Below are 24,139 nucleotides of genomic sequence, written 5' to 3'. Positions count from 1 at the left end.
CAAGTTGTCAAAAAGGCACTGTTCAAGCTGGTGGTGGTTTCATAATGGTCTGGGCTCTTTTTACATGGCATGGACTCGGTCCTCTGGTGCAACTGAGCCGATCATTGACTGGAAAGGGATACCTTCAGCTACTTGGAGCTCATTTATAGCCATTCATGGACTTCACGTACTCAAACAACGATGGGATTTTTATGGATGACAATACGCCATGTGACTGGGGCACAATTGTTCGCGATTGGTTAGAAGAACATTCTGGACAATTCCAGCGAATGATCTGGCCACCTAGATCGCCCGACATGAATCCCATCGAACATTTATGGGACATCATCGAGAGGTCAGTTCGTACCCAAAACCCTGCACCGTCAACACTTTCACAATTATGGACGTCTATAGAGGCAGCAGGGCTCAATATTCCTGCAGGGGACTTCCCAAGACTTGTTGAGTCCATGCCACGTCGAGTTGCTGCACTTCGCCGGGCAAAAGGAGGACCGACAAAATATTAGGAGGTATCCCATGACTTTTGTCACTTCTGTGTAAGTTCTGGGTTTAAAGGCAGACAGGAACTGACTGAAAAGCACGTGCGTGGTAAGGTAGCGAAAAGTAACTCTCTAACTCTCTTTTTTGGCTAAAAACCATTTCTTAAATACTTTTGCAGGGTCATTTTACATAAACAAAACTAATCGAGCTTAATTTGTCGGAAATGAAAAATAAGAGAAGATAGCAAAGTTTTAAAATAAAATAAGCGTTAGTAAAACTTAAAATCCTTACAGAGGTAATATGATAGTCTTGGACAATATTTACTTGGAAAAGAGCTTTGATCTATCATTCTCCTTAAGCAAATTCTGATAATTCATATTGACCTGAAAGTTGTGGCTGATTAAATTCGCTTCTTTATAGAAAATAATTCTCTGGCAAAGATTTCAGCAAGGTTCCATGTTCCCTGCCAGATTTGCGGAGAAGACTAAGAATGCTTACAAGAACTCGATAATAAATTTAGCTTATTAACACAACTTTCAAACTTGCCAGATGCAAATCCAATCGAATATCCATAATGTCCTCAAACTTTACGTTCCCGATGTGTTGTTTTTGTTGTTGCTAATGCTCATTTCTCTGACCTAGAATCAGCCGAAGGCCACGAAATTCCTCGTGGCAAGAAGCCTAAGTTTACGCCTGCCGTTGGCAACAGCCTTTAGCACTTTACAGGTGACAGTGCGAGTTAGCTCAGTTCCGCCCACCTCAATTTTCATGCAGAGAACCCCGAGGGGGACGGGTCCGAGGATCTCCCACCCCTCTTCTTCTACCACCAACCTCTCGAGAGGACTTTCGGCTCCCCGCACATCTAGAGTGCCCCCATGCCGCACGGACACTATACATTTACAAACATCCATGCGTCTCTGGGATTCGAATCCGGGCCCCTTCGGCACGACAGTCAGCGATGCTAACCACTATAGCGGTTGAGTGGCACGTTCCCGATGTCGTGACGCCGATTTGCACTGGAAGAGAAAAGCTTAACTATCTGACGCATCTTTTACTGTAATATACACAGCAAACTGAACAGCCTGACTCTATAACGTCTCTTCTCTAATTAATTAAAAGCTGGTTATAAAAAGATCTCATATGAAGAAAACTTTACTATTCACGACGCGTATAAATCTTAATAATGTGCTCAGAACAAAAGTGAACGGCTTATCCTGCAGCTTTATCTTGTTTATCTTGCATTTGAACTTTTACAAACAATTAAATAAACTGTGAGATGAAATACTACATCCAGAAATATTTAGACTGAATAGTTATAAAATAAATTAAACGACAGGGGTTTGTATGATATGTAATAAGATAAATTAACACAGGAATATACAGTTGCAAAGTAAAATATAGAGCAGCATATTCTGATACATATTTAACTAAGGCCGAAAAGTTAACCGTTTACCTTACCTTACGCCCAGTTTTCCTCGCAATTTGCGGACCCAGTTTTTTCCAGGTTTTTCTAGAATCCATCATTCCGTGAAGAAGAATAACTGGAGGCAAATTTTGTTCTCTATCACCAGGAGGAGAGAAGACATCAAATGCTAACTCCATTTCGAGAGCCTAATTCAGTTTGAAGATCTGAGAAACATAAAAGTAAATTTAAGTTAATCTTTAATTGAAAGTACAGCTGCAGCGATACAAAGAAAATTTGACAACTTTTGTACAAATGCCATCTAAGGTTATTTAACAAGAGGCTGCACGAATTTTGAACGTCACTTTTTACTTCCTTCAACGAAGTAAATGAAGTATTGTAATCACGAAAATTTTCGATTATTCAATTTCATCGAGAATGTCCGTTTTGACCGCTATCGACTGCAATTTAACGATGTTTTTGCGTGACATCTGTACGTAAGAACAGAATAAAGGATTCTTTCCCAAAACGGGTTGCAAAAAGGATTTAAAATGGATTCACAAGAGATATTTTTTCGTGACATCTGTACGTAGACGTACACTGAAGTGACAAAAGTCATGGGATACCTCCTAATATTTTGTCGGTCCTCCTTTTTCCCGGTGAAGTGCAACAACTCGACGTGGCATGGACTCAACAAGTCGTTGGAAGTCCCCTGCAGGAATATTGAGCCATGCTGCCTCTATAGACGTCCATAATTGTGAATGTGTTGACGGTGCAGGGTTTTGGACACGAACTGACCTCTCGCTGATGTCCCATAAATGTTCGATGGGATTCATGTCGGGCGATCTAGGTGGCCAGATCATTCGCTGGAATTGTCCAGAATGTTCTTCTAACCAATCGCGAACAATTGTGGCCCGGTGACATGGCGCATTGTCATCAATAAAAATCACATCGTTGTTTGAGTTCGTGAAGTCCATGAATGGCTATAAGCGATCTCCAAGTAGCTGAAGGTATACATTTCCAGTCAATGATCGGCTCGGTTGCACCAGAGGACCGAGTCCATGCCATGTAAAAACAGCCCAGACCATTATGGAACCACCACCAGCTTGAACAGTGCCTTGTTGACAACTTGGGTCCATGGCTTCGCGGGCTCTGCGCCACACTCGAACCTTACCATCAGCTCTTACCAACTGAAATCGTGACTCATCTGACCAAGCCACGGTTTTCCATTCGTTTAGGGAGTAACCGATATTCTCACGAGCCCATGAGAGTCGCTGCAGGCGATGTCGTGCTGTCAGTAAAGGCACTCGAGTCGGTCTTTTGCTGGCATAGCCCAAGGAAGACAAATTTCGCCGTACTGTCCTATCGGACACGTCCCTCCTACGTCCCACATTGATTTCTGCTGTTATTTGACGCAGTGTTGCTTGTCTGTGAACATTGACAACTCTACGCAGACGTCGCTGGTTTCGGTAGTTAAGTGCAGGTGGTCGGCCACTGTGCTGTCCATGGTGGGATGTTATGCCTGAAATTAGATACTCTCGGCACACTCTTGACACTGTGGATCTCGGAATGTTGAATTCCCTAACGATATCCGAAATGGAGTGACCCATGCGTCTAGCTCCAACTACCAATCCGCGTTCAAAGTCTGTTAATTCTCGTCGTGCGGCCATAATCACGTCAAAGCCTCTTCACATGAATAACTTGAACACAAATGAAAGCCCTGTCAAAGCACTTCGCATTTATACATTTTCTACGCGATACTACTGCCATCTGTATATTTGCACATTGCTATGCCATGACTTTTGTCACTTCAGTGTATGTATGTATCTTGCATAACTCAAAAACGAGAAGCCTCAGAAAGTTAAAATTTTGTATATAGAACTGCTATAACATGTTTTTGTGCACCTCAAGTTTTGGTTGCAAATGGCTGCACCAAAAGTATATAAATATATATATATATATATAGGAAATCAGAATGTAGACCAAGTTCCATTTATAAAAATTGCGAAAGAACTAACAAATTCAACATGTAGATGTGCACCTCCTATTTTGGTTGCAAACGGCCACACCAAAATTATATAAATACATGTATGTATACTCTGTTACTCGGCTCAGTGAGCTCATTTTTTTTTTATTCTTACATGTTAGTAAACTGCGTTTTTTTTTTTTTTTTTTTTTTTTTTTTTTTGCTTTAAAATTGAATTATATTGGTCTTATCTTTCAGTTAAGGTTTTATGCCTTTAGTCAATCTGTATGGAATACTTGTAGAATTATCAACAATTTAAAAGTTGTTTAAGTGCATCTGAGCCTAATTTTTTTTGCCATATCAGCCATATTTGTTTACATTTGAAACTTAGCAGAATAGTGAATTAAGTCAGTTTCTGCACCGTCAGTAGCTTTTTGCCGAATGGGACCAAAGGTAAACTTTCAGTTATGTGCACCGAAAAATCTGCCTTCTTGCCCGCTGGCCGAATTGCTTGTTTTTTGAGTAGAAACTAATTTTAATCGTAAAAATATTTTTTAAAATTGTTTAACTGTATTTGGTATCTTAAATTTTTCTACATTTTTTTCACTTTTTAATAAAGATACTTTGAAGTTTTATGTATTTTTGCCTTGCCGAGAAGCGAGAACTGAATTAATGGAATGAGAAATATATCTCTAATGAAATTTGAAGAAATAAGTTTAAATGGAACGCAGCCAAAAAAATATGCATGACCTAACATTCCGTACATGGATGTCATGTGGTGTACAGATCAGATTTTTTTTATAAAGCTTCTGCAAACAAAACTAGAAATTTTAATCCCGATTTTGGACATTTAAAAAACATAATTTACCACTTTAACGTAACTGAGAATAATGTTTGAATAATAATACTAACTGAAAATAATATTCAGATATTGTTACTGTGCTTTGAATTCTTGCCCGTTTATATACAGAAAATACAAGGAATCCATAGTTCATTGTAATTCGTAAGTCGTTTAATACATCGTTGGCCATCTAAAATGCAACCCTATGAAGAAAGGTTATAGTTACTGGACAAATAAATTTAAGTACAGAGATGAATTAACATTAAAATCCCATTTGACTTACAGAACAAGAAGAAATCAGTATTTTGTGCAGACGGCATGCCTCAGCATTACTAGAAAGAAGATATAGAAAGAGGATTAGTATATATAATACTGCGCCATAGCCAGCTGTCCTTAGACAGTCCTCAGAACCGATAAGCTTAGATTGGCTGCAATCGATTATCCTCGCAACCCAGGCTTAATTTCTAAGATTAGAAGTGCCGGAACCCTATGGAGGACAGTCAGCAAAGAGGAAAAGAGTAAATAAATAAATAAAATAATAATTAAACTCATTAATAATTTTAAAATTAAATAGTTAATTATTATCAAATTAATTAATAGCTATTTAATTAATGTTTATAAATTGTCGTTTAATCAATAATTAGTATATAATTAATTATAATTTAATTGATAATTATTAGATAATTAATTATTATTTATTGAAATAATTCAAGATTGAAGTAATTAAATAATTAAAATTAAATAACATGTAAAGAGATAAATTGAAATTTAATAAGCAATTTTAATACAATTTTATTATTAAAATAAAATTTTCGAGATAAAATTTCTACTGAAATTATTATTGAGTTACATAAAAGGAGTGCCGCAGCCTTCTTATTCAGGGCTCCGGTACGTTCCGGCTAGAATTATTATTTATTACAAAAACTAAGAAGCTCCGGAGCCGACATCCGGAGGGCTCCGGCCCAATTTAAACTCTGATCGTAGGGGGGGTGGAAGTTCTTTTATTATCACAAAAATTAAATATACTTAAAGTATAGCTGATGAAAACTCCAGGGCGAAACAGAATGAGGGTATGAATGGGTGAAACAAAAAATGAGGGAAATCTTGGTGGGAGAGAACGTTTTCTTTGACCGCGGCTCTCTGCTGATATAATTATAGCCATCAAGCAGATGTGCGTCAGGGATAAAATGAGTTCTGAATCTGACTCCTAAGGATGAATCTAAAGTTGCTGGTTACACTTTTCACCGCCCCCGTATTTGGTTACATTAGTGGATACTGTGGGAAGACGATGTATAGGGCGTGCTTGAGCAGTTTATCTCAGCATTTCACTCTTATTGTATTCGCTGTCACTTAACACACATTTAAGAACACACATTTTCCTTCCCGGGAGGATAACTAACTGTAACCATTGATAACAATACACTAGATACGATGGCATGGCAAGAAATTTACGCGTTCCTAAATAAACTCCCCCAAATTTATTGCCCTTCGTAAAGGGAAAGGTTTCCGCATGTGAGTGAGGGGACTTTACTTGAACGTCTCATGCTCTCATGAGTTCGTATTTCTAGGGACATAGAGTAGTGAGTAGTCTGCTTATTGTTAAACTAAAACGTTAGGAATTCTAAATTTTTTTCCTTTGAAACTGTGGTTCAGTTTTATAAAAAGAAGTACCGGAGCTTATCTTATTTAGGATTCCGGTGCTCTCCGGCTAGAATCGTAATTTATCTTAAAAATGGAGAAGTAGCGGCGCAATTTAAGCACTGTCGCAAACATTCAGGGCGTCAGAAAAAAGTAATTTCGAAATATGTCCAACAAACAAAAGTCATCACTTTTGACAGCTTTTGTGTCCTACCAGAAAAGTAGCACATCTCCAACACTGGCAGCATATTTCATAAGTGCATATCTGCATCGCCACTGAGGGAGTGGCTTCTAAAATGGGCCAATGGGCTTCCGGTAATATTTCCGTCATTTCACGTGACCTTTGACGCGTCTCTTAAGCAAGACGGTTGAAAATGTTTTGCCACGCAATTTCCTGTACAAAATAAAGCATCATGTATTTCTTTTTCAGTGCGAAGTTAGACCAAATATAAACGGGGTGCATCTGAAATGCTTCAATAAATTTAGAGGGATGATAGTACCCATCAAGACGAACAAAAAAATGGAACGGAACATGGTGTCTCAAATGACGTTTAAAGGTGAAAATCGAGAAAATGCGTCTGGAGATGGACAAACTGACACAAGAAAGAAACACTCCAGAAAATTATTTATTGCATAGAATAGGTACAACACAGCTAGTGATGTCCAGAGAAAACAAAAAGTTTACAACAGTTGTTCAAAGTGTCGACCGCGGAGATTATCACACAGAGTTCATCGACAGAGGAACGACTGGCAGACACGCTCGAAGATTACGGGAGTTTCTTGGATTTCTCCTGTAATGGTCACAACACGCGCTACTACATCTTCTGCCGTTTCTACTGGCGTCTCATAAATGAGGGATTTCATCTGTCCGCAGAAGAAGAAATTCAAAAGGGTTCAGGTCCCGCGAGCGTGAAGACCAAGCAACAGAGTCTACCACGTCCAATCCATCTTGCAGGATAAACTCCATCAAGGTGGTTATACGCACGTCACAATGACAAGACATCAAGGTGGTTAAGCACGTCGACGTCGCTCTGTCGTCGTTGGCGGTTCACGTACTTACGACGCATGCTTGCTACAAAGTTGCGTTTATTGTTCTGTTTCTAAGAAGATAGGAAATTTGCATATGTGGATTCCTGCTCACAGATTTGTTTGGCTTCCTACCAGTTTTCGTTATCTCTTTTTCACCGGATATGCACAAAGTGAAAAGAAAACCTGCTTCGTGCTACTAGTCAGTTCTGCAGAAAAGCAGCATGCGAGATTTCGATATTTTTATCAGTTTTGCGATTGTCACCTTTAAATGTTATTTGCGACCCCATGCTTCATTGCATTTTTCGGTACTTTTCCGTTTTGCCGGCGCAAGCGATAAAGTCGCCATTAATGGTACAACTGATGCCAAACGGAATATTCTCGCTGGTAACCTTTTACGCATCATTTTCAAAACAAGTCGCAGCTTTTCCTTATCAGACTGGTTGTTTCTTACAATACTGGCATATAGAATACATAGAATTTTTATCAGATAGTTCAGTTTATGTCTAAGGCCATTTTCGGTAATTAAGTCAATTAGGATGCAATCACAGCGCTTATCCGAAGCCGAAAATATAGAAAAGGTAAAGTCAAGGGTTAAATTCATCCATTCTAATGAGAATGCATTAGCGAAGTAAAGCACTGCAGTTTTACATAATTTCTGAGTAAGCTATTCGTACGAATTGAAATATTTCTTGCATTTAAACTTGTGTTCCAAATTAAGATTTAACTTGAAATGGATGTAGATAATTATTGAGAGCATTAGATTTTTGTAGAGTAGTTTACGTGAGATGAGATCGCTTGGGGTCACGTGATATGAACCGGCGAATCAGGATGTTGAACCATGAAAGCGTAGTAAATTCTTAAATTAATGTCTTTTTACAAATTTATTGTCTTTATTTATTGGCCTTTTATAAAATTTTAAGCGATATTAAAATGTTTATGTCTTCTTTTTTAAAAGAATTCTTAGAACTAATATTTTTTTAATATTTTTTATGTGTATACTGTATGTTGTCGCCAATAAAGTCTGCTTGGCGAGATTTGCGCCGGCGAAACGGAAAAGTACCCATTTTTCTGTTCGTCTTGATGAGTACTATCATCCTCTAAGTTTGTTGAAGCATTTCAGATACACCCTGTATATGTAAATACGTAATAATAGTAAATATGTCTTAGCACTTTTTATTTCAGTCTACAGAAGGAGATGTTCTATAATAATAGCCAATATACAATTTTGTTCAAAGTGAACTTTCCTAATTTGCATTCTTACGCATTTAATGTGTTAAAATTTTATGTTAATAACTTGAAAGTATCGTCTGCACAAGAAATACTCGTCAAACAGAACGAATTTATCTTATTCACAAAGAAGACATTTAACTTATTCATACAGAACTTTTAATGTTAACAATAGGTATAATCACATCATTCACAATATACTATATTTTGAATCTTACAATTTCAAAATCAAAGGAATGCAAGCACTGAGATACGAAACTACTAGATTCATTGTAAGGCTTCCAGTTACTCTCAGCTCAATAAAAAAAATATACACTTAAATTCTCTTAATCCACAAGTGTTACTAAATGCATAATATTTGAGGCTAATTGTAGCTTGAGTCATTTTCTCAATATAAAGAGCGAAAATATGCCATTAACATTAATCCGAATATTGCGTGATAAATTTCGCGAAATGTTTCGCGAAAGTGAAATGTTTATGATTAAATAAACTTACAAAATGAAAGCATTATGAGATTTTCAACTAAAATGATAGGATCACTTATACGTCATACATTTATAACTGCGAAACAAACGAAATAAAACGTAAATAAGAACATGCGCTCGTACGCACAGTTTGAAAGATTCGACGTCACAAGAGTAATAGAAGCTCATTGGTCCACTTTTGAAACCCCTCCCTCAGTGGCGATACTGATGTGCACTTGTGAATTATGCTTATCGTAAAGCATTTGTTGTACGCAAATTTCCTGGTGAAAAGACAATTGCAGTTGCAGCTGAATGGCTCATTAAGATTTAATCGAAAGCCAAAAGAAGCAAATATTATTCGAAAGCGTCACATCCTTAATAGTTCTAAGTAATTGCCCGTGATAACACAATCCGAAACGATTTCGTGAAGGTCATGGCGAATTACACATATGAAGAATTGGCAGAAAATAGCCCCCTGTGATACTTCTTTGGCGAATGAAGCAACTCCAATGATGGAACACAGCAATAACTTTTATTTAACACTCAAAAAAATGGCGACATACAAACAAAAAAAAAAAAAAAATACATATTCTATCATTTAAAAATAAATTACATTCTTCGTGCGAGAGTCGCACGAGGCACTCGAGTCTGGTTTCAAATATTGCCATTCACAAATACCTTAATGTTCATCTATTTAAATTATTTAAACTACAAGATTTTAATATTATTTAAAGCTGTTACAACCTCTCCCCCAACGGAGAGACTTTTGCCGAAGGGAAAAGTTCTGTAAAATTCGAAAGTTTATAAGCTCGGCTTGCTAAATTGCTTAAAGAGAAAAGGTAACTGCTCTCATAAGTTTCCAAATTTTCAGGCCGAAAATTTTAAGTTTTAAACAAGTATTTTTACACCACATTTAAATAGGAAGAAAATGGACCAGTGTTCAAATTATTCTTCTTTTTTTTTCTTGACGGCGCCTAGATCTCTTCCATGGTGGACCAGTTCCTCGGCTATAATTCACAGCAAAGCCTTTCCTCAGTTCATCTGTGCCTTTCAGAGAATATTCATTTGTCATTTGCTTTCGACAATTGTTTTCTTCGTGCATTAGTAGCGGCTTTGATATTAAATCAAAAGCCGAAAGATGATGATAACGCTGCATTGCAAAATGATTCTCAATATTAATTTCTTTATCGTTTTTTAAATTTTCGTTAACATCTTCCTCTTTTAATTCTGGTGATTTAACTTCTTCAAATACATCTCTGGATGCTTTATTTTCTTCCTTCATCGGTTCCAAGATTTGCTCTTCAGCTATTTTTCTTTTCCTATGAGCTCTAGTAGAAATGGCATTAAAATGGTATCACTAAATTTACGTTCAAGTGATAAACTAATAAAATAAGGCAGTTCAGTGTTAACAGGAAGTAATAACCTGATATCACTAATATTACGTTCAGTGATGAACTAATAAAATAAGGCAATTCAATATCAACAGGAAGTAATAACCTGGTATCACTAATATTATGTTCAGTGATGAACTAATAACATAAAGCAATTCAAAATTAACAGGAAGTAATAATCTGGTATCACTAATATTGCGTTCAATGATGAACTAATAAAATAAAGCAATTCAAAATTAACAGGAAGTAATAATCTGGTATCACTAATATTGCGTTCAATGATGAACTAATAAAATAAAGCAATTCAATATTAACAGGAGGTAATAATCTGGTATCACTAATATTATGTTCAATGATGAACTAATAAAATAAAAATACGCACGATTATTCGATCTCGGTCGGTGCCTCCAAAATAATTAAGACTGTGATACTTCTTTGGCGAATGAAGCAACTCCAATGATGGAACACAGCAATAACTTTTATTTAACACTCAAAAAAATGGCGACATACAAACAAAAAAAAAAAAAAAAAACCATATTCTATCATTTAAAAATAAATTACATTCTTCGTGCGAGAGTCGCACGAGGCACTCGAGTCTGGTTTCAAATATTGCCATTCACAAATACCTTAATGTTCATCTATTTAAATTATTTAAACTACAAGATTTTAATATTATTTAAAGCTGTTACACCCCTTCCCGCCACGATATACACATACTGTTGAAAGCTCAACTTATACATCTAATTTTACGATTTTCTCATATTCTGAGTTAATTCCGACCAGAATTCCATTTTAAATGTTATTCATTTCATGCGTATTCTCACCTCCCTTATTTTGTTAAAACAGTTTATGAATATTCTACATACAACGGGTACTTTCCTGGCTTCTATTTCTTTACATTTTATAGGCTTTCTTTGGACATTTTGCAAGTTAAATGTTATCTTCAAACTTTCAAAGTGGAATGGATTTAGTTACTTAAAATTAACACCTTTACTCTTTGTAATAAAAAGATTTGCTCAGGAAACAGAATATATCCCGTATTTACGAGAAATAAATTCTTCCTTATCCTACTTAGTTCCTTCTAAGTTTCAAATAATTCAGTTTCCACATGTAAGACAGAGTTATGAAATGTTAGCATTATTTCTAATCCTTGCTTCATACCTGCAGTAACTACTGAAATATGCTTAATTTGAATCGTTAAAAACAAGTTTATAAAAAATCAGAAAGGTTTTAGATTTTAAATTACGCCCAAAAGGGCCCTTTTTTTTTATGTTTTGTGTGTTACCTTTATTTATTAAATATCATGTTCTACGTACTCAAACCATAAAATTCAGTTCAACAACAATATTGCAAAACAATTTTAAAATGAGCATATCTTTAGAATTTCCGATACACGGTCTCGTGGTGCGCTGAAGATAATTTTTTTTTTTTTTCTGTACAACGTTGCCATGGCTCGCCTTGAAATCCTTGTGTTTGTTAATCAAAAATTAGTTAAAGTTTTACAAAATATGAAATCGATACTAAAACAAATTCCAAATTAGGGCTTCCAGATGCCCATATTCGCAGAAAGATTACGTTATTCAAATTTTGATGGCCCACCAGCGGCCGAGCGGTAAAGTCGCTGAACACTGGTAGTTCGGTCCGAGGTTCGAATCCCTCGAACGGGCTGGCTGCAAGGGTGTTTTCGTGGTTTTCCCCATGTGTAACGTGTATACGAGTCAGTTTCCCTTAGAAAGTTCTCCACGAAGGCATCCCTTCCCTTTAGGCAGATAGCCGTAGTGCGCTTTACCATAATTAAATACACCACACCACATCAAATTTTGATGGCTCTAAGTACCGTTGTTTTATCCCAGTGCGAGAAACATGCATACATTCATGCAGATTCTTCATTATTTAATTTCTTGAAATATAATACAGGGCGATAATATTGGGTGGCAACAATCTGAAAAGTGAAACAACGCTTGCAGTCAATCAACGCAAAATGCAAAACGAAATTAATAGTCCTTCTGAGCTTAAAATGCCCCTTTGAACTAAAAATAAACAACTAAAGTTTGTCTTAATTTTCTCCAAATTCATCATTTTTATGGTGTTATTAAAAGTGGACTTTAATTCTAGGAGTTAATTATTTGGCACGAGAGCTTCTCTGTGAACAAAGTAATGTATCATTTGAAGTGTAAGCCAAATTTTTGACGCCAAGCGTCTAGCTAAGCCTTTCCTGTAATTGCAACCATAAAATTGACACATAAATTTACGTAATTTTTGCAGGAAATTTTGTTTATATATCAAATTATTTGTTGATCCCTTTCAGCCTAGCCGTCGAGTACTGTTACCCCTTAAACAGTGCTGCTAAACTTTTAAAAGCACTTCACCGTGCCACGGCGCATCGGGTGGAAGCACTGCTTCACACTCAAAATAACGAACGAAAATGATAGGCACTCCCAAAGACAAAAGTAAAATTTGGAAACAAATTTGTTAAGAATACAGGATTGACGGAAGTCAAGCTGTCAAAAAATAAATAAAAAAAAAAAAAAAAAATCTGAAATGTTTCAGATTTTAAATTACGTCCAAAGGGGCGTTTTTTTAACATTTTGTGTGTTACCTTTCTTTATTAAATATCATGTTCCTCGCACTTAAACCATAAGATCCAGTGCAACAGCAATATCGCAAAATAGTTTTAAAACGAGCATATCTTTAGAATTTCCGATACAGAGACTCACGCGCTGGAGATAAAAATGTTTTTTCTGCACAACGTTGCCATTGCTCGCTTTGAAATCCTTGAGTTTGTTAATCAAAAATTCGTCAAAGTTTTAAAAAAATAGGAAATCGATCATAAAACAAATTTCAAATTTCAAATTTGGTCTTCCACATGCTCATATTCGTTGGAGGATTACGTTATTCAAAATTCGATGACTCTATGTACCGTTGTTTTATCACAATACGAGAAATATACATACATTTATGCAGATTTTTCATTATTTAATTTCTTCAAATATAATGCAGGACTCTAACATTTTGTGGCAACAGTTTGAAAAGTGAACCGACGTTTATGAGTCCGACGCAAAATCGCAAAACGAAAATAATAAAATTATATATATAATGCATAAAACTACATACATATTCCTGTGCCAACAATGAAAACAACTCCTGATGTCGGGAAGGGGCAGAGAAAGAGAGAGAGAAAGCACGAGCTTAGAGAAAATTTCTTTCAAAGAAGTTTGCGTGTTGCTTCAAAGAAGTTGCGTGTTCACGGCAAAAAAATTTTCCCTAGGGGAAAGCTATTTTGATAAAGTTCCTCACTTAATGCCGTACATTAAATAAATGCAAATCTCTCAACTGTACATTTGCCGAAATTTAAACTGCGCCACGCAATCGCATGGTATGCCACAAGCGCATAAAGCAAATGTATTTCCCAACGGAATTTATTGAGGACATGCATATCAGTTCAAAGGCAATTTAACATTAATGAAACTGACCTGTTCTTTCATCTGTTGTCTGCAACAGCTGCAGCTTTTAAAAGCGGTGTTTTGTAGTCAAGAAACCTTAAAAGATTGCTTCTCTATTTTACTGTATAATGAAACGAATATTTCTTCTCATTTAATGAAACTCAGAAGATAATGATTCTGGTTTCAGGAAAGTCACAGAAACCAAAAGGATTCAAACTATGCAAGGTTTGTCCTAAAATTTTAAGTGTGTGTGTGTGTGTGTGATTATGGAAAAGCCTCGAGGGCTATCTGCCTAAGGGAAGGGATGCCTTCGTGGGGGACTTTCTAAGGGAAACTGACTCGTATAGCTGCTTTCCTTGTAGAGACATTAGCTTATTCGGAGGCAGGATAGATGAAAAATGAGCAATGCTCTCGCCGAGACTCGAGCCACGGACCTCTCGAATACGCGTCGAGCGTGCAGACCACTACGCTACGAAGGCATGCTGAAGAGGCGGGAGAAATACCTTATATCCTGTCCTTCCTAATTTCAGCTTACAGTTTCCTACTAGAATGTGTTTTTAGAATCTCGTTTAATGCAAATGAATAAGAGTGGTATTTAAGTCGAAGTTCCACTGACTTCAAGAGAGAGTCCCAGAGTTTCTGACTAGAGCGCGTTCGCCTTTTGGCTTTAGCCAAAAGGCGAACGCGCCCTAGTCAGAAACTTTGAGGCTAGAAATACGGCCGAGACTGGATAAACATAATTCAGTTTATCAATCAGAGCTATACGCCATTTATAAAGCCTTGGAATGGATTAAATTCAATTTGATCTATAAATGTACAGTTCATATATACTCGGATGCCTATTCAGCACTCGTCGCCCTCTCTTGGCCGGATCATAAAAATGACATCATGAATAAAATTAAAAATGATTATATGAATTTTAAATATAAAATGTCAATCAATATTCATTGGGTAAAGGCCCATATTGGTATCATTGGGAATGAGAGGGTGGATTCCCTGGCAAAGGAGGCTGCCCTATGGGGATGGGATCTCTGAAGGTGATCTACAACATTCTAAAAAAGTTACAATTAGCAAAATGAAAGATCACATGTATAAAACCTGGTCTGTGTCTCCTAGAAGATCAGAGGCCTTGTCAAATATAATAATTAAGAAGAATATGCCTATATTTTGCGATAAAGACTATAATCAATTAGTAACAGGGCATGGACGCTTTCCTATGTACTTACAGAGATTCCACCTCCAGGGGGTAAATTTATGCTTTAAATGTGATACTGCCGGTGACTGCATTCATTTTATTGAAAGTTGTACACTCACCGGGGGGGGGGGTAAGAGCCTTACATGGAATCGGAAGTGTAAGAGAAATGATTCAAAATTATAAAAAAAGGAGTAAAATTTGCACAAGACATTGTGAAAGTTATCAGTTCTCATAAACATGTCATCGGTATCTCTGATTGATCGAGCTAACATACTGAAAGCGTTCAATTTATGGAAACTACCCTTAAAGGGAGAGAAAAACGTTATATGCAAAGGTCCAGGGACAGCTTAAATGTTTTTGTGTTTTTATGTGCCGTGTTTATTCTTTTTAGTATACTAACCTAATTTTCTTTTCTTTCTGTTAAACTGCTAAATTGATTTTTTTTTTTTTTTTTTTGGACACGGCCGGCTCGTGTCGTTTGTTGTTGGAAGGATTGCGCCCGTATAAAACAAAACAAAACAAAACACTCGGCCGTATTTCAGGCCCTTGATAGCTTGCTAGCTTATTCGATACTTAGAGGCCAACTAATAGGGGGAACGGAAAGTAATGTCGCTTTCTTACATTAAATTCAAAAGAATAAATTTGTAACAAGTTTTTATTTTTAATCAATAATATAATCATTCTCGTTATCAGCAACCTTTTGCCATCTAGTGTGCCGATTTCAATCCCAGACCGATAAAAATCAATTGGTCTTTGAGTAAAATATCTAGAGATGGCATTTTGGACATCATCCAAATTTTCAAATTTTTTGTCACTAAGGAAATGTTGTAGGGATCGGAATAAATGGAAATCCGAGGGTGCGATATCGGTCGAATAGGGTGGGTGAGGCAGTACCTCCCACCCCAATTCATTATATTTTTCCAGTGTTCGTCTTGCACAGTCGTGTTGCAGAAGGACGCCTTTTCCGTTGACAATCGCCAGATATTTTTCGATTAAAGATTAGTTCACTGGATCCAATTGTTCACAATAAAGGTCTACATTAACAGTTTTTCCAGGTTTCAGCCATTCAAAATGAACAATTCCGCGAATACTCCACCAAACACCCAGAAGCGCCTTTTCGAAATGTAATCCCTTTTTTAACCCCTATTAAAACTGCCTTTTGAGTTTTGGATTATCATATAGGACTTATTTTATTGTCTCCACTCATCAAACGATCAAAAAACGGTTCTGTATGGTGCCGTTGAAGCAATACGTTGCATGTGATGGATAATTTGGCTTTGTTCTTTTCGGACAGATTACGGAGGACTCAAACAGCTGCTTTGCTTATTTTTTCATTCTGCTTTAAATGTTCTTGGGTGGTCGACCAAGGTTGGTTAAGGTTTGACATGGATTTGCTTCCACTTCTGCCCTTAGCATGTTGTTGTCGACATGCGCAGAAACGACATTACTTTCCGATCCCCCTATTACTTAGAATTTTGATAGCCTCGGCTATATCCTTTTAGTTAAGCATAAGTTCTTATTACTTTGAGTTCAAGACCAAGTGAAGGCGTTGTTGTACGTTCTGAGAAAGAAGCCAACTGTTAAGTTCTTATTTAGAGAAATAGAGTAATTAACCCTTGAGTTTTCGTCTCTGTTCATGAATTAAAGCGCTTATCCGCTTAAGGGGGCTCATAACCTTAAACCCCTAATGATCTTCGAATATGTGACTGTTGCAAGAATTGGGATATTTTATTTATTTTAAAAGCAATTACTTCCAACATTTTACAGCTGACTACATAACATAGCTGCTTTGGGAACTAGTAACCAGAAAGTTTGTGTTGCCACAAATATTTTTGTAATTTAATCCGCTTTGTAACAAAATTTTTCGTCATGTTTCCAACTTGCGCACATGATATTTTAAAAATGACTAATGGTACATACTTGAAATTGGATGGAATTCTTTATATAGGCACTATTTACTAAACTAAATGAACCAAAAATCTAAACTAATTCCTAAACTATCATTCCTAAACTAAATGAACCAAAAATCTAAAAAACCAAAAAAATGAACCAAAAAATTTATCAATATTTTAATCTTAAAAATTTTATTCACAAAAACATTACAGATTTTTTTAATACACTCAACTCCAAATAAAATAAAAATTTAACACGAAATTCTTAGAATTTTTGCTTCACAGTAGTTTCCAAATGTTATAAGTGCTATATATTAAATATGAGACTTAAATTATGCAAAAAAATGTTTTAAACTGTGCGCGCAAGGTGGAAACATGACGAAAGATTTTGTCATTAAGCGGATTAAATTATAAAAATATTTGTGGCAACACAAACTTTCTGGTTACTAGTTCAGAAAGCAGCTGTAAAAAGTTGGAAGTAATTGGCTTTTAAAATAAGTAAGTTATCCCAATTCTTGCAACAGTCACATATTCGAAGATCTTAGGGTTAGCTGATAGATTAAAAAGATGGAACCCCACAATTTACTAACAGCTTGCAATAATGGAATGAAACGAATAAAGAAGCTGCAAACATTTTTATAGAATGGTTCAATAAAATGGACAATGCGATGAGATGACAAAACTGCAAAATTTTGTTTTTCGGAATGAATCTAACGCCCATCTGCGAGAGACGAACTGGTAACTTCTAAGAACAATATTCTTTCAAAAAAATACCTAGAGGACGATAAACGTATTTAAGATTATGTCTATGATCTCTATGGCTTGGACTGAAGTAAAATCAAAAACCTTAAAAATTTATTTTCTTCAAAGAAGCTTTTTGAAACCCATAATCAGGCGTAACGGTTGACAGCGAAAGTTATGATGAAACTGGGAAAGGTAAATAAAGGACTAGAATCTCCTGGGTGTAGACTCGCCTTGCAATATGTAAACTGTGGTGCCAGTTTAAACACGTCACAACTATGTTCTATTAAAGAACTGTTTGAAAATAGATTTTCAGATGAATGAATGAAGTGAAAAAGGAAGTGAAGAATAAATCTCGCCTTCTTTTTAGATATAATCATTATGAAGAAGACAAGCTTAAATCATTTCTTAAATATATCTTATTTTCCCTGAAATAATCCTTCACAAAAGCGTAATTTCTATTAGATAGATAGTCCTTGCATGCTTTGCCATAATTACGTTTTAAAAAAGTGGTGCAGTTGGCTATTAACAGACTGAGAAATTTCTTTTTTTGTCACGGTCCTACTGATAAAATCTTTCAACAGCTTAACTCGACTGACAGTAATTTGCTAAATGCTAAGAATCAACATATAGCAAAAAACAAAAACAAAAAAAACAAAACAAAAAAAAAAAAAAAAAAAAAAAAATCTGAAATGTTTCAGATTTTAAATTACGTCCAAAGGGGCGTTTTTTAACATTTTGTGTGTTACCTTTCTTTATTAAATATCATGTTCCTCGCACTTAAACCATAAGATCCAGTGCAACAGCAATATCGCAAAATAGTTTTAAAACGAGCATATCTTTAGAATTTCCGATACAGAGACTCACGCGCTGGAGATAAGAATGTTTTTTCTGCACAACGTTGCCATTGCTCGCTTTGAAATCCTTGAGTTTGTTAATCAAAAATTCGTCAAAGTTTTAAAAAATAGGAAATCGATCATAAAACAAATTTCAAATTTCAAATTTGGTCTTCCACATGCTCATATTCGTTGGAGGATTACGTTATTCAAAATTCGATGACTCTATGTACCGTTGTTTTATCACAATACGAGAAATATACATACATTTATGCAGATTTTTCATTATTTAATTTCTTCAAATATAATGCAGGACTCTAACATTTTGTGGCAACAGTTTGAAAAGTGAACCGACATTTATGAGTCCGACGCAAAATGCCAAAACGAAACTAATAGTCCTTCGGGATTCAAATCCCTTTGGACTAAAAATCTGAAAGCTTTCAGATTTTACATTACGCTCAAAGGGGAGTTTTTTTAATCTTTTGTGTGTTACTTTTATTTATTAAATAGCACGTTCTTCGCACTTAAACCATAAAATTCAGTTCAACAGCAATATCGCAAAAATAATTTTAAATCGGGCATATATTTAGCTGGAGATAAATTTATTTTCCCGTAGAATGTTCCCATTGCTCGTTTTGAAATCGTGGAGTTTGTTAATCAAAAATTCGTTAAAGTGCTATAATTTAAAATAATTTTTAAATGAGCATAACTTTAGAATTCCCGATACACAGTCTCGTGCATTGGAGATAATCCCCCCGCTGTACAGTGTTGCCTTTCCTCGCTTTGAAATCGTTGAGTTTCTTAATCAAAAATTCTTTAATCTCTGACAAAATACGAAATAGATAATAAAACAAATTCCAAATTACGGTTTCTAGATGCCCATATTTTGCTGGAGGATTACGTTATTCAAAATTCGATGGCTCTAGGGTACCGTTGTTTAATCACAGTGCGAAAATGATACACTTAATTTCTTTAAATATAATACAGGGCTCTAATAGTTGGTGGCAACAGTTTGAAAAGAGAATAACGCAGAAAACGAATCGAAACAAAATGCGAAAACGAAATTAATAGTTTTTCTGGGCTAACGCCCTTTGACCTAATAATGTACGAAGAATCATTCTTTAAAAAAATTTTTAATTTGCACTTACATTAAAATCCTCCGGAAAAAAGTTTTATTTATTCATGGCGGAGAGCTAAAAAACATATGATCGTTTTCAATTTTGTATTAAATGTTTACAATTAAAATTCTTTTGACTTAAAATATGGAATACCGTACCTTCTTTTAAAAATTAATATTATAAGCAAATTTAAAGTATAATGATAAAATTAAATATGAATAATAGCAGTAGTGTACTAAGTCATCTTCCGATTATTCGAAAGTGGATTAACAAAACACTGGCTGAAAAATTAAGTTCGTTAATTGGGAAATGATGGAAAAATTACTGTCACAAACCGTAACTTTAACCAAAAACTTTAAGCAAAATTGTCTACAGAAATAGAAGAGAAAAATGCGAGGGCTAATACTAGCAATGACAGCAGATGATGATATGAGTTGTTTTTATCCACAAAAATATTTAACTGTATGGAATCCGGAATATACAAACTTTGCTAAATCATGTATAACTTGCTCAGAAGTAAAAAACTAGGAGTGTAATCTTGATATCTTAAGCATTAATTACAGCCATTTTTAATTAAGTCTGTTAAATTTTAATAATGTTTACTCTTCCATTATTTATTTTGTGCTCTTTTATTTTAAATGCTGATTTAATTTATCTAATTAAACGAGCTTAGTTAACTCTTCAAGGCATAAAATAAAAGAATGCGACATCAGATTCGTTGGATATTTTGTACAGTGGCTCACATTTCTTTTCGGACATTTGCATTGTTAAAATTTATTTGCATTTTTAATCCAAAGAGGTAATTTGCCCAAAAGGACTAGTAATTTCGTTTTGGCATTTTCCGTCGATTCACTATAAACGTTGATTCACTTTTCAAATTGTTGCCACCCAATATTATCACCCTGTATTATATTTAAAGAAATTAAATCATGAAGAATCTCCATAAATGTACACATGTTTCTCGCATTGTGATAAAACGACGGTACCTAGAGACATCAAATTTTGAATAAAGAACATTTCCACACGAAAATGGGCATCTGGAAGCCCAAATTTGGAATTTGCTTTATTACCTATTTCATATTTTGTAAAACTTTAACGAATTTTTGATTAATTCAGAAGTCAAACAACAAAAATCAGCGTTATATTTTCAAATTTTCACAGGACTAATTTCGATGGTTTAACCGAACCAGCATCCTCAGCTGCAAAAACGCAAATGAACGAGATAAAGTACAATGATTAGATAAGATAAGAAAGCCTGGACAAGATACAAGCCACTGGCGCCATCTGTTGATGAAACCAGGTCTAAAACATAATTTCTTTAAAGGCTGAAGGCAAAGATAGATTGGAATTAGGGTCATTAACTAGAACAGAAAGATTTTTTTGAATGTGAAATGCCTCTAGAAAATCCAGTTCACCAATGGAAGAAGTTTTTTGAATAATTTTGGCAGCAGAAAAATTGAAAGTGTGATTTTCGGGCCAACAAAAATGTTAGGCAACAGAAGACTTCTGTTTCCTTTTTTCTAACTTATGCCTCATGTTCCTTAACGCGAAATTTTAAGGCTCTCTTAGTTTGGACAATGTAAATTAAACCACACAGGCAAGGAATTCTGTAAATACCCCATGAATTCATATCCGTAATGGGGGTCCTCGAGTATGGAACTCGGAATTTTATTAATGGGAGAATAAACGACCCGAAAGTTAAATTTCTGCAAAATACGTGCAACTCTATAGCTAATTGATGGAAAGAAGGGGATTTTTGATTAACAAATTTAACGCTTTAAAGGCGTGCAATGGGCAACACTATACGGGGGGGGGGAATATCTCTAGAGCGCGAGACTGTGTATCGGAAATTCTAAAGATATGCTCATTTTAAAATTATTTTGCAATATTGCTGGTGAATTGAATTTTATGGTTTAAATTTTATTAAATGATATTTTTTAAATGCGAAGAACATAATATTTAATAAATAAAAGTAACACACAAAACGTTAACTAAAAAGCCCCTTTGGGCGTAATGTAAGATCTGAAGGCTTTCAGATTTTGTTTTTATTTGCATATATATATTGTATTAATATTGAAACAATTTTCTTTCTCCTGATATCTTATATTTTCCCTATTTTAAGCCTTGCTTGCTGCAAAATAAATATCATCAATTCAAAAAGTGTTAATCAGCAACTCCGTATCTTATGTTAACCTATTAATATGAGCTAATTCATTCATGCAGATTCTTCATTATGTTTAATTTTTCTTTAAATATAACACAGAAGCTATGTGATCTTTATTTATCTCATTTTACGTTAGTGTTAATGTTTATTATTTAGATTTATATTTCTAGAAACGGGAAACATGGCATTTCTTCGAAAGCTCTGTTGAAAGCAATTCTTACGGAGAAATTGAATGAAATTGAACATTATTACTCGAAAAAATTCGTTAAATCCTTTCCAAAGCGTGCGAAAAAGGTAATTTTAACTAGAGGATATCTACTGGAGTATTGGATGTCCCGCTACTTTGATGTTTTTATTACACATAAACTGATTGAAACAAGTTCAATTTCAGCACATTTTAAATAAAACATTTTTTTCTCCCTCGAAAACATTTCGAATAACTTTTCGAAAACAAGCAGATTTTAAAAAAGATAATAAATAGTACACGGAGGAAGGAAACAAGGAAACAATAGCATACTAAAAAGCACAAGTGTCGGAAAATAAATGTGAGCCACTGTACATGGAGTATGTTACTAAAAGAGTAAGTGAACATGATATTCCTTCGAAAGCTCTATTAAAAAGCTATTCTTTCGGAGAAATGGAATATTCTTGCTACAAAAAATCAGTTAAATCCATGCCAAAGTGCATAAAAAATGCAATTTTAGGTAAAGAATACCTACCGAAGTATTTGATGTCTGTTATGTTCCTATTTTTATTAAATATAAACTACTTGCTCAAAATGTACGAATAATTATATGAGTTAATTTTCTGGATTATTTGAATAAATTATTTTTTTACTAAAAATATACCTGTAAAAAAAGTTACTTTGCTAATACCAAGTAATTGATATTTACAAATAAAACTGAAAAACATTAGTTTCCAAAAACAAAAATGAGCCACTCTATGTAAGAAGTGAGTTAAGAAAAGAACAAGTAAACATATTTCTTCGAAAGTTCTATTAAAAGCAGTTCTCACAGAGAAATGGAACGTTCTTGCTCGAAAAAAATTCGTTAAATCCATACCATAGCGCATGAAAAGTGCAATTTCAGCTAAAGGATAGCTAATGAAGTATTGGATGTCTCTTTATTTTCCTATTTTTACGAAATATAAATTGTTTGTTCAAAGTGCTCTAATATTTATGAGTTCTGTCTTGATTAATGAGTTCACTTTTTGAATAAATCATTTTTTTTTTTTTTTTTTTTTTTTTTTTTTACTAAAGGCGTTTCGAATAACTTTTTCGAAATCAAGCAGGCTTTAAAAAAATTATCAGTACTATAGGTGGGGAAAAAAGTATTTCGCTAATATTGCTAATTAATATTTGCAAATAAAACTGAAAAATATCAGTCTCCAAACACATAGCAGGAAGAAATGAGATATGTTTCTTATTAACCATAAAGAAAGCCGGACGAAACGACCTGTACTGAGTAAATAAATATTATTCAATAATTTAAATAATTTAACCATCAACTTTTTTTTAATAAGTTCAACACAATCTTATTGTACTTCTTAACATAATAAAAATGCGCCATTCTTTCTCTCACATTTGCATATAACATGTTTTACAGATTTTTAAAACAAAACGGATCCTATTGTACAAAGTTATACTGATCTTCCTTAAAAAAAGAGGGAAAAAAAGATTAGTTATCATAATCGTTCAGTAATAATTTGCAAAAACAGAATCTTCTGTCATAAATTTATGAAAATCCGAATTTTTCTCTAATACTAACCTTATACGAGTTCCTTCCAGATAACAGAATCGTCTTCGAAATTAAATATTTTCTATTTTATATTCTTGCCACACATGCAGCCATCTATGGTAAAAATAAAAAATAATTTTATGCGATATTCTTTAAAGTTTCTTAGAACTTTCTTTCCTCCGGTTTGAAATTTGGCGAATCTTTTTTGACATTCGAAAAATACACTATATTTTTTCCGCCAAATACGGCAACCATTCAAATTGGCAATATGCCAGCATCGATTACCGCCGCTTTAAGAGAGTATCCTGTTCCAAGAAGAAACACGTTTATATCACTAAATGGATGGAATCGTTAGCTTTACAAAGTTAGTTAACCAATAAAAATAGTTTCAATTTTCATACATGAATAAAGATAAAAAAGAAAATAATAACTTACAAAACCTGAATACACAATAAGAAGTTTTCTTCCACTGTGCGTCCAACTGGTAATGCTATCTGTTTTGATTCTACCTAATCTGACAGGGAAATAAACCGCGCATTCAACCATGGTAGGGGAAAAAAAAAAAGGAAAACTTCTTGG

General features: G+C 34.7%; 1 protein-coding gene across 3 annotated transcripts in view; it reads right to left on the bottom strand.

Annotated features, from left to right (window-relative positions):
* Window positions 1-24,139, bottom strand: part of LOC118198600 (sn-1-specific diacylglycerol lipase ABHD11-like) — a 59,556-nt gene extending 35,417 nt beyond the window's left edge. Inside the window, exons 1-2 of one of the 3 annotated variants that reach the window (XM_035370322.2) lie at window positions 23,996-24,139; window positions 1,936-2,106 (exon numbers count right to left, since the gene is read on the bottom strand). In XM_035370322.2, coding sequence (XP_035226213.1) covers window positions 1,936-2,079 — 144 coding nt within the window. In that variant the 5' untranslated portion in view covers window positions 2,080-2,106; window positions 23,996-24,139. Of the gene's footprint in view, window positions 1-1,935; window positions 2,107-4,757; window positions 4,777-23,590; window positions 23,743-23,995 lie in introns of those variants that run through there. The other 2 variants (XM_035370323.2, XM_035370324.2) reach the window with 2 other exon arrangements.

The sequence above is a fragment of the Stegodyphus dumicola genome, chromosome 3 (assembly GCF_044657685.1).
Source record: "Stegodyphus dumicola isolate Sdum_Otavi_A_Nest chromosome 3, ASM4465768v1".
NCBI classification, from domain to species: Eukaryota; Metazoa; Arthropoda; class Arachnida; order Araneae; family Eresidae; genus Stegodyphus; species Stegodyphus dumicola.
The sequence above is the reverse complement of the archived record's forward strand: the minus strand, read 5'-3'. Positions and strand labels throughout refer to the sequence as shown.